The following is a 16,628-nucleotide window of genomic DNA, read 5'->3' on the forward strand; positions in this document are numbered from 1 at the left end:
GGTTTATTGTATGTTGCCGCCTCATAATGTCACTAACATTCAGGGTCTTTGAGGATAAATTAGGCCCCGATAGTTCAGTAATAACATGGTGCCAATGAGAAATTACATTAGTGTTTGTTAGAGTGATCTTAATAGCTTTAGGGATAATACTGGTCTTACAGTATATTTTTACATAATTTAGGGACATTATTGCCAGGGTTCTTGCAGATAATTGAAAAGTCCTAAAAGGCATTGAATTAATGAATATAAATATAAGGCCTTATTTGTATTGAAATGTCTTAAATCTGCCTTTAATAGCCTGAAACAATGCTAAAACATGGGAAGTATAATTTTATGAATCTTTTCAGTGTAAGATCGTTCTTAAATTTCATGGCAATAAAAAGTAATTTAAAAGTCTTAACTCTAACTTTGCCCAAGGCTGTAGAAACCCCTGATCCTATTGATGCACTGCATTTGTGCATCGATGTTATAAACTTCAGTATTTTATGAAATGTCCCGCTTTTGATGCTTATTGATTCAAATTACAGAAGCAAAGATCCAGATAAACACTGTACTTACAATTCCTTGCACAAAATGTCAAGCCCCAAGCAGGCCTTGTAATCTTGTTTTGATTTTTAATCCTGGTGTGAATTTTAAAGTGTATTAAAAATATATAAAAAACGGCCTTTAATCACCTCAGAGAACATCCATTTATCTTGTCATCAGGATTCTGGCAAAGATCTCTGCAGACAGCTTGTGGTATGAATTCAATTTGAACAATTACAATGCTACAGGCCTACGTGCTGCATGTTTATTTTATAGTGTCTATTTGTCATCTCTAGTTATCATTGTAATGTATATTAAACCTTGGGAGGTTAAAAATAGCCTGAAACAGGTTGAGTAGAATAAGAAATATTCAGTCTAGTTTCTATAGGGAAATGCGTCTATCCTTAGAGCGTTGAGGGATGTGTGGGTGAATGCAAAGATGCACTATTACTGTAGTTAAAGAGAATCAGACACATACTGTGCATATATACACAAAATATCTGGCTAATTGAATCCCTGGTGATTGTTGTGGGTTCTTTAAAGCTCCCAGCCAGACCTCAATGATCCATCAACAACTAAGCACAGATGAAAGACGACTAGAATGTACTTTAACCAGCGGCCGATCTACGCCCCCTCAATTCAGCCGCGGCCTACCTTCTATATACCTTTCATGAAATGTTTACACATCCTTGACATGTTGTTATTCATGATATAGCCTAGCTTTGTTTACGCTGAAATGTTCAGGCACGTAACATGCACTTTGTTTCTGTTTTCTTCCTGTACACATTGACGATGAATATTTGATTTATGTTTTCTGCCTTACAACCCATGAGCATTCCTGCAGGCCTTCAGAAAGATCAATACAGTTCAGTTTGGGGTCAGCATCTGGGAGTGGAGGTCACAGCGAGTCTGTGCTCCAGGCGGAGAATAAGACGAGAACAGACAAAGCTGCCTTTAGGACATTGCATCAATTGGGCATTCACGGGGGAATTAATCAATAGAAAGGAGTCAGAGAGCCATGAGTCAGAAGCCGTACATGTGTAGGTAGTCAGTTTGAATGTTTGTTAATGCTGAAGGTTTGAGACCCCCTGAGAAAAAACATTGACTGTGATTATTCATTTATTAGATAGACAACAGAGATATATCATTAGCGTGCTGCAGTCTTTTTTGCATTCGTGTACAAGCTTCGTGTACACTCCAGTGGCGGTTCTAGAGCAATTTTACTGGGGGGGCTGGGGCCAGTTGTTTCATGAGAGGGGCACAATAACAAGCGGGTTAAAAAGACAAAGACAGTATAAAGTAATTGTGTAAAATAAACATAAAATACAGTAATTGATAATTGTTTTTGTAAGATTATTTGTTTTAGTAAATTTAAGTTACAGTCCTTTGTTTCAGTCGTTTTTTTCATTTAGAGTATTTGTTTTAGTAACTTTAAGTGACAATTGAATTAAAAAACATAAACAGTATTTGCTTTTATATAAGGTAATGAACAGTTTAATCTCCACTGTACATCCGGGTCTTTGATTTAGTTCCAATAAATCGTAATATTGTAACCTTTTTTTTGGAGGGGGGCCACAGGGGGGTCCCTGGTCAGTGTTACAGGGGCACTGGCCCCTGTTGACCCCTCCCTAGAACCGCCCCTGTCACTCTCTAATTCATTGGAACATAAGGCAATGAGGACTATTTTGAAACACGTTATTGCCATTGGCAGGATTCTTATCATAACATCTGATGTCTGCTCCAGATCGTTCCAGAAAAGTGCAGCATTGATTGTCTGTCTATAAGGTCATGGGCTCTGGGATGTCTAGCTGTGTCAGATGTCACTTCCCCTACATGATATCAAACATACACTGCAATGAAACGGTCCAGGCCTAACGCACTGCCAAACTCGCCCTGACACTTCCCTTTCATTAGCATCCCATCTGATGAGCTCATTTCCGCGCCAACACTGTTATCCCAAGCCAAGCCTGAAGACAGACGCACATATGCTCCCTAACACACAGTCACACACTTTCAACCACTGCTTAGGGAGCCGTTTGATCCGTCTATTTATCATTTATGTCAGAGGGGGGAAGTTGAAAGTCCAAAAGCTATCGATTGTTTTCATCTCGACACGAGCAGATTCAGAGCCACTGGCAATGAAGTGCTTCAATTGTTGTCAAAGCAGCCAGTGGTTCGCTTGTGAGTGTGTGTGAAGCTGGAGGTGGGGGTGTTGGAATCCACTTTGCAAATACACTGACAAAAAAAACAAGCAATTGAAGGAGGAAAAGGATATAAACAAGAAGGGGAAGTAAAGTAATTGTGTTGCGGCGGAGGGTTAAGCGAGAAATGCTTGCATTTTTATGGGCTCAATCTTTAAAGGGCTGTTTCAGCAAGTTGAGAGAGCGTAGACCGCATTGATACTTTGCTTAGATCACAGGCCGGAGATTCTCAAGTTCAGCACTTTTATGATTGCCTCCCTTCATATACACATACATACAAGTGTGTGCATGCCAGCCACATACAAATGCACGCACACACCCATAAACACATCCATATAAAAACACCATCACACATAATCACTTTATCAGCCTTGTACTGCCTGTGGTAGCATCAATTGATTTGCTGCCAGTACACATCATTCTTCTCCAATTCTGTTAAATCCCCCACGCATGGGAGATTAGTATCATAAGATCCTGAAATTAATTTTAATAGTAGTTTATTTAGGGAGGGTGAACAAATACAACTTTATGTATCTAGGCCAGGGCAAAGCTTTAATGTTATGTTTATCTGACACTCGTTATTTGGGGTTTAGGGCTTTAGGTAGTAATATGATCACCGATAAAAATGGACGAAATTAATACATTTCACAGGCTGATGGTGTTTAAATTCAGGGAGTTTCAGTATTTCAGATGAGCCTGGAGCCAGAGGGTTGTGAGATAATGTGTATCTCTATAGCAGTATTAATGTAAAAAACAAAAAGAGTTAAACAGCCTCTCTGTAATATGAATGTACTTTCTCAGTAAAGCAGGGATGAACTTTTTAATTCTAGAGTGTCTCAATATTTCTCTTTGACAGGCTGTTGTCCCGTCATTTCCCTTAAATTAGAAACAGGAAGTTTTTCTGATGTTCTTAGTCATTATCACTCTTTTACCATTCAAGAGTTGTCAGTGTAAACATACCGGTTGCTATGATGAGTGTCTTATTGTAGGTTATAAACACAACAGGTCTTTAACCTTTCTTCAACCTAATCTGTTTCATTATTATTTTGACTCATTTCCAGTTAACCCTCTAGTCACTCTATTTAATGAGTAACTGTTGATAAATGGTGTTACTCTTCAACAACCTTTAACAGAGGGAACAGTATGAAGAAGGAATTGATAAAATAACCAAATTAATTAATGCTGTACGGGAAATAAATGACTGAATTGTCAAGTGTGTGTGTTTGTTGGTGTGTGAGAACATTTCCCTATAGCTGGACTTTCATTCAGCACAGCCATCCAGTGCAATCATGCTTTGCTAAACACAGAGGTAGATCTGCCGCCACGGTATCCTCAAATGCCCGTTCAAAGCAATAAACAGCGATGTAATCCACTCCACGGCTCTACACGACTAGAAATGTTGAATCAATTCATTCTGGAGCCTTAACTGTGCTTTGATGTGTCATGAATGATACTTGGTTATTTCAGCCAAAACTACTTTTATGTCCATTATACTAAAATAAAACACTTCCCTTTTACATCAGGCAGCTGCGAGGAATTGTAGCCTTCCTGACATCAGCTCAACAACAGTTCCGACAAAATCAACAGCTCTAATCCCTGCCGAGCTGTGGGCCCACGGAGCATGCCAGGGATTAAAGAGTCCAGCTCACCACGTCTCTCTATTTAATTTTTACAAGGCTGTGCCTGGTCTTATTTTCATTTCAATATTTTAATCACAGAAGAACAGCAAAGCTGCATTAAGTGACTTTTAACCACATTTGATGCAATAATTATTGCATAATGGGGCTTTTGAATGTTTTTGTGCAAAATTCTTTAGGCTTGGCCAAATGAGGCCCTAATGGTTTTTAGTTTATGTTGTGGAAATGCTGCGGTACAGCTGGCAGACTTCCGAATGCAGACATTGAGGACATCATAATGAACTCAACTATAAACAAAACAGAAACATTGGTTTGGTCTTTAGTTTATTTGACGGGAAAATAAAATAAACATCTCAGCTTATTTTTTAAGCATAACTGAGTGAAGTCCAAGATTTATTTTCCACTGCAATCTTTCATAAAGTGTATTTACCCATTCATATGAACAACATAAAATTAACCTAAAAGAATACATGCAGTGCAATACGTAAACAAGCCGAATTAAGATAAATAACACCAGAACATGGCTTGTGTCTTGTTAAGCTACCACTTATATTCAGTCTGACTACAACTAACTTTCTCTTTCTTTTTTATTATAGCTATACTGGAAGAGTTGTAGGAAACGGTCTGCACGCCCAGAGGCAAAACCCAGAGGTCAAAGTTCGCAGCCCGAACCCTACACTGGCCGAGGTCAAGGAGAGGTTAGAGCTCTTCAACCAGGTAAGATGATCAGCATGAAGAAATCTCTCATCAGTTATAAAGTCATAGCATTCACCTTAACAAATGTGTTTGTTCCTCCATATGTCAGAAATAATATCTGAATGCTAAGGGGCTCACTGCAATTACTACATATGTACAAACAAGTAGAGATAATGTGTTACTGATTAGCCTTATTAGACTGTTCCCTGTTGCCTTGTTTAAAGTGGATAGCAAGATTCAGTAAAATGCAGGCATCAAAAGTCATTACAGGTTCAGATGGTTAATAATAATGGCCGTTTTAAGTGTATATTTGCAAAACAACAATTGTTCTCTATTATTAAAATAGTCTTCACACTGAAACAGGTCAATAGTTGTTAGTAGTCCGAAATGCTTGTGTCTATGTAACGATCTAATATCACTTTATCATATCAAATATAGGCTCATTTATGCTACACACAAATAAAAAACAACATTCATTAACTGTACAGGCTTAGTTGTATAGAGCAGTTAAGCAATAATAATTTTAATAACAATCAAATGTTTCTTTGTTTTTAACATGCTGGTATTGGAGAAACTTCTCTCGATATGAGTCAACTATGGGATTATGTAACCAACGACTCTACAAACTGAATTGAATGAATTTTTGTCTAATTAAAACGCCCCAGACAATATAACCCTTGAAGTTCTAAAATGTCCTTGCCATTTTTCTCAGATCTAAAGACTTGTTTTGAGCGCAGAGGCAGATATCAAAGACGAATGAAAAGGATAAAGGGAGAAATGGAGACAGTGACAAAAAAAAAGTGAATTACTGTGGAAAGAAAAAAAAAGAAAGATAAGAGGCGGGAGCAAAAGGTCAGGAATGAGTGACAGATAGGCAGAGATGACACAGGCAGCTTCAAAGTGACACTGTTTGTCATGTAGATGTGGTTTAGGGATGAAAAGGCCCAAGAAGAAAAGGGCCATTTCACAAAGTCCCTAGAGGCCATTTGAGGAGACAAACGGACTAGGATTTGGTTCCACTCTGCCTGCCTGCCCTTTGTAGCCCTGAAAATGATGCCCACATATAGAAGACCAGCCATCTCTCACTCTCTATCTCTATATCACTCTTTCTTCCCATGTTTTTACCCTTTCAGCACTTTTTTGCCTGTCGAAGATTATAGTACAAATAGCAAACTTCTCTGCAATCTGTCATCTTTCTCTGTTAATCTGTTTCTGCTTTTACTACTCTGCCAATTCTTCATCATTTTCTGCAAACATCCCATTTCCTTCATCTCACATCCATACATTTATTTTCCTTCTCGGTTCACTTATATCTTGTATCTCATATATCTCTTAGGCTGCCTGTCCACCTGTCTGCCACAGACAGCTTAAGATCGTTTCTATCCCACCACAACATCCCATTGTGCACACGGTGGCTGTCAAGTACCTTGTTGTCATGGTAACTTTGCAGAGTTGAGCGGGTGTCCTGTTGACATTTACAGTGTTGAAAAGCGCACCTTGAATCCAGACCAGGCGGCAGGGCTCGGCTGAGCTTTATGTTTGTGCCAGATAAGAGCAAGGGATCACAGAGTGTTAAACTGCATAATGTCGCAGGCTTTCCAAGGTACATCCAGAATAGTTAAACAACCACTGAAATATATTTCACCATGTTGGTGCCCACACACTTGCATAAACACAAGGAAGTAACATAGTTAAAGTATATGCATATTAAAGGTCACCTATTATGCAAAATCCACTTTTTCCTGTCTTTTATACATAAACATGTGTCCCCTCTGTGAAAAGAGATTCTGAAAGTTTCAGGAAAAAAGATTCTCTCACTTTTTGTCCTGATCCATTTATATAAAAACCTGTCTGAAAATGAGCTGATCAGATTTTGGCCACTTTATGATGTCATAACGATTTTGTGGCTTGTTTAACCATTAGCCAATAACCAACCAAGGTAACCCCCCCCCCCCCCCCACCTTATCACGATTTTGTGGCTTGTTTAACCATTAGCCAATAACCAACCAAGGTAACCCCCCCCCCCCCCCCCCACCTTATCACATGAATCTCCTCCGAGAACACCATTGTGTTCTTTTTAACAAAACATCTGTCAGAGGGGCTTAGGGAGTGGCTCCTTATTTTCATCTAAAGTAACAGACAGAGAATCAGCCCTTTTGAAACAGGGCTGAAACAGAGGGGATTATGGGATGCTACAATGCATGATCTGTTTGGTATTTTGAGCCAAACACTTCAGAGACATGTTTTGTATATATCTGAGACCTATTATAAAGTAATGAAAAACAGTATAATAGGGGAACTTTAAACTGTAGCATCAGAAGTTGCAAAACATTAACTTAAAATCAATTTAATGTCTATACATTTACACTTCTATTTTCTGACTCCCACCTGTGCATTTTAATAATCCTTGTTGCTATCCAAAGGGATTCATGTAGATGAAAGTGGCCTTGATTAGAATTAGATCCTCTGCCAACAGCTGTAATAGGCTAATATCATTTCAGGTTTAAAAGCCTATGACATGCTTAAAGGCACGCTCCCTAATTTTATCACAGCACAACCCCACATTTATTTCCCACCTCGCTGTTCTTTGAACTACATTTTAACTGACTAGTGATTAAAATAAAAATGACATTCTCTCTCTTAAAATAGCAGATCATTACCATCCAGTCCAAACTGCCTTAAAACAAGAAGAGACCAGACAAATATCAGCATAATGATATCACCTGTCTCTGCTTTTTCCAGCACACAAGGTCGCCACTTGTCCCCCGCTCTCTTTACCCTTGCTGCAGAGCCCTCAACAGATGTTTAGAGACATGGCCATTTAATAAGAATCTTCCAGGTGGGCGAGTCACAAAACAAGTTCCTATTCAGATTGATTTTGGCAAGCCCATCTGGATCCATCTCCAAAGTACAAACTCCACTGGACACCCTTGGTGCCTTTTAGGCTGTTAAGGTAAATGGAGTTCAATCATGAGTACGTTTTTTTATACTTGAAAAGCATTGTTAAGTGATACTGTTTGCTTTTGTTTTGACTTCATAGTTTGGCACTGAATCAGCTCATTGATTGTGGACAGCCTGTGTGAAACTTATATTAGCTTAAAAAAATATGGATGACAAAGCACTAGTGATTAGCAGACACTGTGTGGATGGTTTAGAGGAGTTCTTTTTAGCTTTAGAAACCACAAGAGTCCTCAGTGATCAATCCCTCAGCTTTAGAATGCTGCACCTCTGTTCTCTCTGAGTCTTTAGAAATATAATTAAGGGTAGTTTAGGGGAGCTGAGAGTACGGAGCATTCCCAGCAAATACACAAAGTCGGCGTGGCTCTGTCTATTTGGAGCACAGAAATCTCAGCCGCCATTTTGGTAACAGTCAAGTGCTTGGCATCGACCAGCAACACCTGCAAACTTCTGTTGATGATAAAGTATTACTGATGAAATCTTTGAATGAGTGTAATTCTTCAAACATCTGATCAGAAGTTATTTAACAGAAGGACAATACCAAAGCCTGGTTGTCTCACGCAGCGTATACAAACCTGACCCTGACTGTAACAAAAAGCTTTTACAGAAAGTAAAATGATACATTTGATTAGATGTCTCCCATTGAATAATTTAACACACTTTTCAACAGCTGTTAGATTTGATTCTTTGTTTTTGTCCTTGTAAAAAACACTTTTAGTTTCAGACATTGACAGTGAGGATTATTGAGAAGGGAGTCCTTTAAAGTCGTGAATACTGTAACAAAGTATCTATTTGGAGTAAAACATGTGAATGTTTCGTACCAGTGATGGAAGTTAAATTATTCATTGCTGTATTTGTGTTGTTTCATCCCTTCTGCTAGTTTGGGTTGTTATTTTAACTGAAAGTAATATCCTACAAAATAGACACACTGGACTGACTTTAAATTGCGTGTTTATTCTCCTTTTTTTATTTAAAAGGTATTACAGGGTTTTCAATGAATTCCTAATCTGAGCTCTTCCAAGTGTGAATAACCTCCATTTCGGGGATTAGTGAGGTTAAGACGTGTATTTTTACCTCGTGGAGAATAGTAGACCCGGAGCACTGTGGCACTAAGAGGATTGGGAAACTGCTGCTGATGTATCACACACTCTGACCCCTCATCTACCATGGCATTCTCCTCTTAAAGCAGTGTGTGTGTTGGTATTCACTATAATATTTGATTCACACACATACCCACAACAGTTGTTTGCAAGGTGGAAGATAACAGAGAAAACCTACGCACTCAACATAACTCCATGTACAATCCAATCCAATCCATAAATGCTGGAAATAACTCTCAAATGCACACAGGACAAGTCAAATCTCTTGACCTCCTATAAAATGCTCCATTAAGTGAGTAGGCCCAAGTTATTGTTCTCCCCTGTGTATCTCTGAATATCCTCTTTCCCGCTCTCTTGCTGTCTGCCCGTAAATATTGCTAATGTGGACAATAAATGTTTCAAAGTAGATTCTTGTTTCTCTGCCATGAGTCCAGCTGTTTTTGGGTGGGGATCTTTTTCACAATGGTCTATCTGTTTCCATGCGAGTACTCAGGGCCAGGTCATTTGTCAGTTTGTCAATTTGCACTTGGTTAAATGCAACATTAGTGGCGACACACTGTGTCGGGAAAAAAAACACATTTTCACACTTTATTCCTGTATTTAGTATTTGTCGGATACGCAGATGGTAGAAATGGTGAAAGCTGCGGTGGATGGAGAGTTGGAAAGACTCCAGCGTTAAAGTCCAGCAAAGAGAGAGCCAGTTGTGTGTGTGATTGATGAGATCGACTTCTGCTTTGCTGCCTGGTTTGGCCAGTGGCCCGGCAAGGTTCCACATCAGAGAGATCTTACCACACACTCTGCATCTGAGGATCCAGTCAATCCTCAGATCTATCTGCAGGGATTCAGAATGAATGAACGAGTTAGGAAGTTTAGTAATTAGCAAGTTTGTGCATCCTCTCAAGAAGACCCTTAACATTATCAAAGAAAAACGTGTTATTTAACTCCTTGCAAGCATCTAATAATGAGAAAAGTATGTATTTATTTTCCACTTCAATATGCCTTCACAGTATAATATATTTTAGGTTTTATGCCTGTAGCAGTCTGTAAGTGTGTGAGCTTTAAAGAGTTAGTGGAGTCAAGGGATGAAGAAAGCTCGGGCTGAGCTGGCAGCCCGTCACAGGGAGGGGAGAGATTCTTTCCACTTGAAGAAGATGATGGAGCTGGCCTTCACAGGAGCTCTGCTGCTCCTTGCTGCTGCTGCTGTGGCAACGCTACAGCAACAAGTCTCGCTGCCCAGGGCTCTCCGTTAGCTTGGTAACCAAACTTCGTGAACCCAGACTCTAATCTAGGCATAACATTTTTTTTACCATCATAATTAGATGCGAGGCGAATATAAATCCAGTGAACTGTAACCGTTTTTCCACTTTGGGTCATGAGTACTCTCCCTATGTGTTTCAGTTTCGTTCAGACAGTGATTCTTCTCATGTGGAGAAAGCACGTGACCCATTTCTGTTATTGGCACAAGTTTATGAAAATCCTTCTTTCCAATGTGACGTGGTGTGCATTTGTTAAAAATAAGTAAAACACAGTGTTCCAAAGATTATCTGTAGGAGGGATTATAGGCTCATGTGTCTTCACATATTTAGTAAATATTATTTAAGCAAGGAGGGGGATTATGTTTTTAGTTTTTTCCCTTGAAAACAGTTTCATATCCTGATTGTACATGAAACTGTTTTCAACAAGCAAGGTGGACTCAGGAGAGTGTAGATGTCTGCCAGGTGTCTGTAAAGAAAACTAATCTAATGAATCATTGAATGAAGGCTTACCACAATTGTAAACCCTACATCTCTGCAACGTTTTCATCTTAACATGAAGTCTGCACCGGCTCAGTGCAGGCTTGCTTCTCAACTGCTTTTCAAGGGTGTAACTGCGGCCTGAAGCGATGTTTGTTCGTTTTTTTTGCATTTCTTTTGGCATTACACACATAAACATGAGGTTGATATTGTATAAATAGGGACTGAATAAATATATTTATCTCCTTTCGCAACCTACAGTAGGCGGGGAATGTCTCTCTCTCTCTCTACACCACCGCCCAGCACCTTTGAGCCCTCCACCAGAGGCATCGGGTTGATGGAAAAATATACCAGGACTACTGGACTGAGGTTTGAGGCTTACCTAGGCTTGCAAATCTGGAAAGCAATCATTGCTAATTATTGGCAGAAACTAGATTGCAAACTGAAGCATAAGTTAATCAATTGCTTCACTTAACGGCCTGTTAAAGGAGTTAAGAGTCAGCTATTTTAATATTTAATGATGGTATATAAAAACAGTCAATACAACAGATTTCTAGAAAATCTAGTATCCCCCCCAACCAGTATTGGTCCTTGAGCATGCAAAGGTACATATCAGTTTGATGGGTCCAGTAGTATGTAAAAACGACTAACTGTGAACAGACAGAAAGAAGAAACACAGTGACCAAACAAACACCCACCTCCCCAGGGTTTATTTGGGGCAGGGGGCTCTGTAAACCTTTTGTGATGCGGCCTTATGTAGCCCAACATGGATAGAAAGCAGCAGAATCCTTCAAACCTGTTGACCCCCACATCGCTCACTGAAAATACTTTTCAGCAGCTAGGTAGCTGTTGGAACATGTTTCCAGAAAACCACTGATGTCATTCAAACGGTCATACGTTTTTTTTAACATTTCCATGATTTGCAAAACAAAAGCCAAAGTTTATTCACACGTTCACACGTTACACAAACACAATCTGTCCCAGTCAGATTCTGACAGGAGCAGGGTGTGACAGCCCAACGCTATAGCGGTTCGTCGTGATTGACTCATGAGGGTTACATGAGGTCATTGCCAAAAAGTGTCAACAACTGTTAGCAAGAACATCAACTTGTACTAGCTTGCAGCGCAGGGGCGTGGGGCTCTGTCTTTGTTTAAAAAATGTTCAACAACCAGAATTACTCAGAACTCTTGGGAAATGTAATTTTTTATTTTCACAAGTAGAAGCAGCTTTTCAGATTTCACAAAATTTGGTGGAAAGTTAGACAATTGGCCTACGAAGAACTGATTTGTTTTGGTTGCAGAAAGGACAACCATGTGGCCTGTTCAAAAATAAAAACTATCCTGTTCGATAAACTAGTGGGTCTGTTCTCCTACTCTAAATGATGTCCAACATGCATTGTGCAATTGCAAACGAACTTAGCCATTTTGTTATTTTACTCTGAGCGTTCTGGCAAACTTTTACATTAACATACAGTATGATTATTACAAGTAGCAACAGAGTGAAACCTGAGTCTGGCTTACATTCTTTTTCAAGAAGTTAAAGTTGGTCCTAGCATACAGTATATTAATAGTTTTTTGTATTTGCTTGAGCTGATTTCTAGGATAACTGTATGAGGTCAGCAGGTTTTTGTTTGCTCGGTGGTATTGAGAGTTAAACCTTATCTTTTCATTGTCTTAAGAGCGATATAGATTTCACATCTAAAAGTCAACGAGACAAAATATGTGCTGTAAGCTTTGGAATAAAGGTTTTTCTGGCTTCAACTTTAACCATGGAAAAGGACAACAGTAGAAAAGTACTTGGCTCACTTTTTTACATCTTTGATCTTCACATTTATTTTTGAATCATTTTCCTTGTTGGCAAGGGAGGCTATTGCTGTAGTCTAGACTCTGACATCTACCATTGGTGTCCAGTCCAAAACATTCTTTATCTTCCAGTCAAAGTCTATCAAACAATTGAGAACTGTTGGAAAATGGTTTGGCCACAACGTGCGCCATTAATCCACTCAAACAATACCTCATATCTGTTCCAGAAGTTCACTTTGTTTGCAGCCTGTATGTATACCGACACAATTACACATTAAGTACATGCTTAATCTGTTGCTCAGTTGATATTTGCTTATACACATAATCATTATAAGCCTTCACAGTATATGACAGAATGGACATCATTTGAATTAAAAAAGTTGGATGGATTTCTGCAGACATTACAGAGATTTGCCACCGTCATTTTTTCCTTGAGTCTCCTCTGGGTTTTCCTATTCCTCTCCTTCTCTCTGTCCACATATGCAGTTTTCACCTCAACTGCCCTCAATGAAGTGATTCAGTTTCAACGTTTCAGTGAAGAAAAATAGCACATGTCTCGATGTGGGCAACTGGGCATACAAAGGTTCTGACTTATAATCCTGTTCCATTAGTTTGACAGCAGCATCCCACATAATACACCGAAACAGACACACACACACTCTCTCTTTCAGCCTTTTCTATATTCCAAACTCCTTCAGGAGGTAAGGAAGGAATTCAGCCCCTGATGCTCTCAAACCTGCCCCATCATCCTCTGTCTGAGGAATGCTTTAGAAGAGAAAGAAAGAGGAAAATGTGTTGGCAGGGTGAGAGGAGAAATTATATCCTAAGCATTACCTCATTTGTCTTAAGATGCCAGGGTAATTTCGAAGCAAGCCTCGAGCATAAAGACTTATTTTTTTGTCATCATCTCCCCGTTAGCCCCTTCACCTGTTTGCACGACTCTCTCACTATAACTATTACTCCCACTTGTCTCTGTTTATTTCCCGCCGTCTTTCTTTCTTGTCAGTGTGTCATTATCTGTTTGTTCTACTTGGCACATGCGTTGCAAATATTAGAATTTGAAGGCAAGTTGCAACACTCTTGATTCAGGGCTAATACTGTTAGTTCTGAATTAAAATGTCTGAAGGCAAGGCACTTTATACTCTGGTGTCCATACATGTAATCATGTGACCTTGGAATATTTACAACAAAAATGTTGAAATTAGCCAAATTGTCAAACGTTTGAGTCCGACCATTGTCACACACACTTTAGATTGATGCTGATGATATTTAATTGTATCATAAAAGAGGCTGATACAGCCATTTATCCGCTAATAGATTTCTCAATATTCTTTGCTACACTCGACTTAAATGTAACAACAACAGGTGAAATAAGTTTGGAAGAGGTAGACGTGACAGTCTGATTGACAGTCGAATGTTTTTACCAAAAGCATTTCTTTCTTTCTCTTTTCTTTCTATCAATAGACTCATCTGAATCTAACACAGCAGCCTCGTGAAAGTCATTGTGTTACATGTCAGAGAGAGAAGGCCGAGCTATAAGAGAATAAAGATATCTGTCCCTGTGGGATAAAGACACTCTATATTTCTGCTTTTTACTAAACATAAAGGTTGCTGCTATTGAAATATTCCAGCCACTTGCTTCAGTGTACCATGTGTGATGGATCATGAGTACACCTTTTTGAAAGTTTCTTAGGCTTTTGACTTCAATAATAGACCATACTGTGTTGTCTCAAATCCACTCTCTTGTTCATGTAAGTGTCCTGAGTCCTTTTATGCTAGAACATATTGTTTTCAGTTATAATATTATGTTTATCTGAAATGAACTTGCACATCTTATAGCAGCATATAATGTGTGTTCTGCTTCTACTCTACAGGATACTGCTTAAAACACTCATTCAAACTCAGAGCTGGTCCTCAGTGCAGCAACTGTCAATCACAAAGTAGATAGAGGGAGAGAAAATTCACTGCGTATTATGAATTCAACACTCTTTGTTACTCATATTGGAACATGGCGTATCTCTCTTCCTGTAGTTACTGTGCCAGAACAAATTATACATTTACTTCTTCACTATGCTGCTGGAATACGACAATTAAGGTGACATTTCAACAGAAAGAAGTGACACGAAGAGTTTCTGTTCTGCCGTTCCGACATTGTCAAAACAAGCCAACAAACTGCATTGGACGGCAGCCAATCAACAATTCTTAAGCAGCCTGACGGTGGTTTCCACAGTGACGACGCCTTCATTGATTTAGTCTCTAATTAAAAGGCTTTGAGGACAGCTGGGCCAAGCAGCATTGTGTTAAACGTCCCCTGAACGGCACGGTGATTAGCTTAATACCCAAATGGTCATCTTAAGGATGTCGGTACAAACATTGTGCTGTTCAGTAGAGCATTTCCTCCTTAGAATGTGCACTGCATTTATTTAAGTTCTTTACTGTTCATTCTTTATTCAAATACTATATCTCGGGAACACCTGAAGGGATTTCTTTTTTATTTGGCACAAATATCCACTGTACTGAAAGATGAACTGTTTAATATTTGAAAAAAGGTCCAAGGTCAAGGTTTCTGTGACTTCACATTTGCACATTTCTCATAAATGTGATATTTCAGTAACGTCATGAGGGAGTTTCCTTAAGATTGGCAAAGACATTGACTTGCACTCAAGGATGAACTGATAACAATCAGGTGGTCAAAGGTCAGTGCGACCTCACATATATCCAATACTCATGAACAAGATATCTCAGGAACCCATAGAGGGGATTTCCTCAACTTTATAAGCATCAACTTAATTTAAGGATAAACTGAAAAAAAAGGTGTCAAAGATAATTCAACTTAAAACTCAAGCACTCATCAATATTTCACACAAATATTTAATAGTCTAAGGTTATTGGGCAATGATATTTTGGACAGCAAAACTGTAACAAGACTGGTTGGTTAGCCAAAACACACAACAGTGATGCGTGATCTTATTTTTCACATAAAGCAATGTACTTATTCCTGTAATGCGAAGCAGTAGAAAAATGTCATTAAAGTGGCACGACAATTCCCAGTAGCATACAGTATATATACAGCTAAAGCAGAACATATGATTTTTAGTGTGCTTCCAGCAGCCAATGCATCGCCTAAGCAAAGTTTCACATTTCAGCCTCAAATCAGGCAGAGCAGGTACAGGACACATAAAGTGCCTGTCAACAAGATGTAATGTGAGCCAATCTATAACTATAAAATGCAATACTGGAACCAGCATGTAATGTGGTTCACCTTTTTTCAAAGTAATCCTCTTGTACATTACTGACCATCTATGAAAACTAAGCCATCCAGCTTTTCTCTATTGCTTTCATTTTTTGCGGTGAGCATAAGTGATATGTTTTAGCTGCTTCCACTAAAGAGCCCACTCCAGTTTCATGGAGCCTGGCGGTCTGTTATGGTTTCACATGACTCATTTCACTTGTAGCCCTCATTTCACTCACTCAGGCCTGAGTGAGGGGGGAGGGGGGACACACACATTCACATTAAGTACAAATGTAATGCACGGCAGATGTAATGAATTAAAATATCGTGTCCCCTTCCACTCTCCCTTGCTGTCAATGTTAATCCATAATCTGGTAAATATTGCAGAAAGTAAACATATATTCTTACTCATAATGATTTTGACACTGAAACAAGTTTTGTGAGGGTTACTCATTATTTTCCTCATTAATTCTTCCTGTCAGTTTAAGGCCTTGACTTTCTGTTCATCTATTCTTAAATCTTACATAAATTATAGCGAGGTAGGAAGGTTTGAAGTGAAATATCTCATCAACAACTGAATGAATTGCTATGAAACTTTGTACATAACAATATTCTTGGTTCCCAGAGGATCCATTTTGATGGATTTAGTATTAAGTAACTGGCAGGGTAAAGTCTGTTCGACGTTTGGTCAGAATTAATTGGACATTTGCGTTCTCAAATACAGCTCTTCTGGGTAATCTCTAG

General features: G+C 39.0%; 1 protein-coding gene across 1 annotated transcript in view; it reads left to right on the plus strand.

Annotated features, from left to right (window-relative positions):
- The window catches only part of gpc5c (glypican 5c), a 95,185-nt gene that overhangs the window by 59,659 nt on the left and 18,898 nt on the right, over window positions 1-16,628 (plus strand). Inside the window, exon 7 of the mRNA XM_034137309.1 lies at window positions 4,960-5,080. Coding sequence (XP_033993200.1) covers window positions 4,960-5,080 — 121 coding nt within the window. The remainder of the gene's footprint in view (window positions 1-4,959; window positions 5,081-16,628) is intronic.

This window comes from Trematomus bernacchii, unplaced genomic scaffold (assembly GCF_902827165.1).
Source record: "Trematomus bernacchii unplaced genomic scaffold, fTreBer1.1, whole genome shotgun sequence".
NCBI classification, from domain to species: Eukaryota; Metazoa; Chordata; class Actinopteri; order Perciformes; family Nototheniidae; genus Trematomus; species Trematomus bernacchii.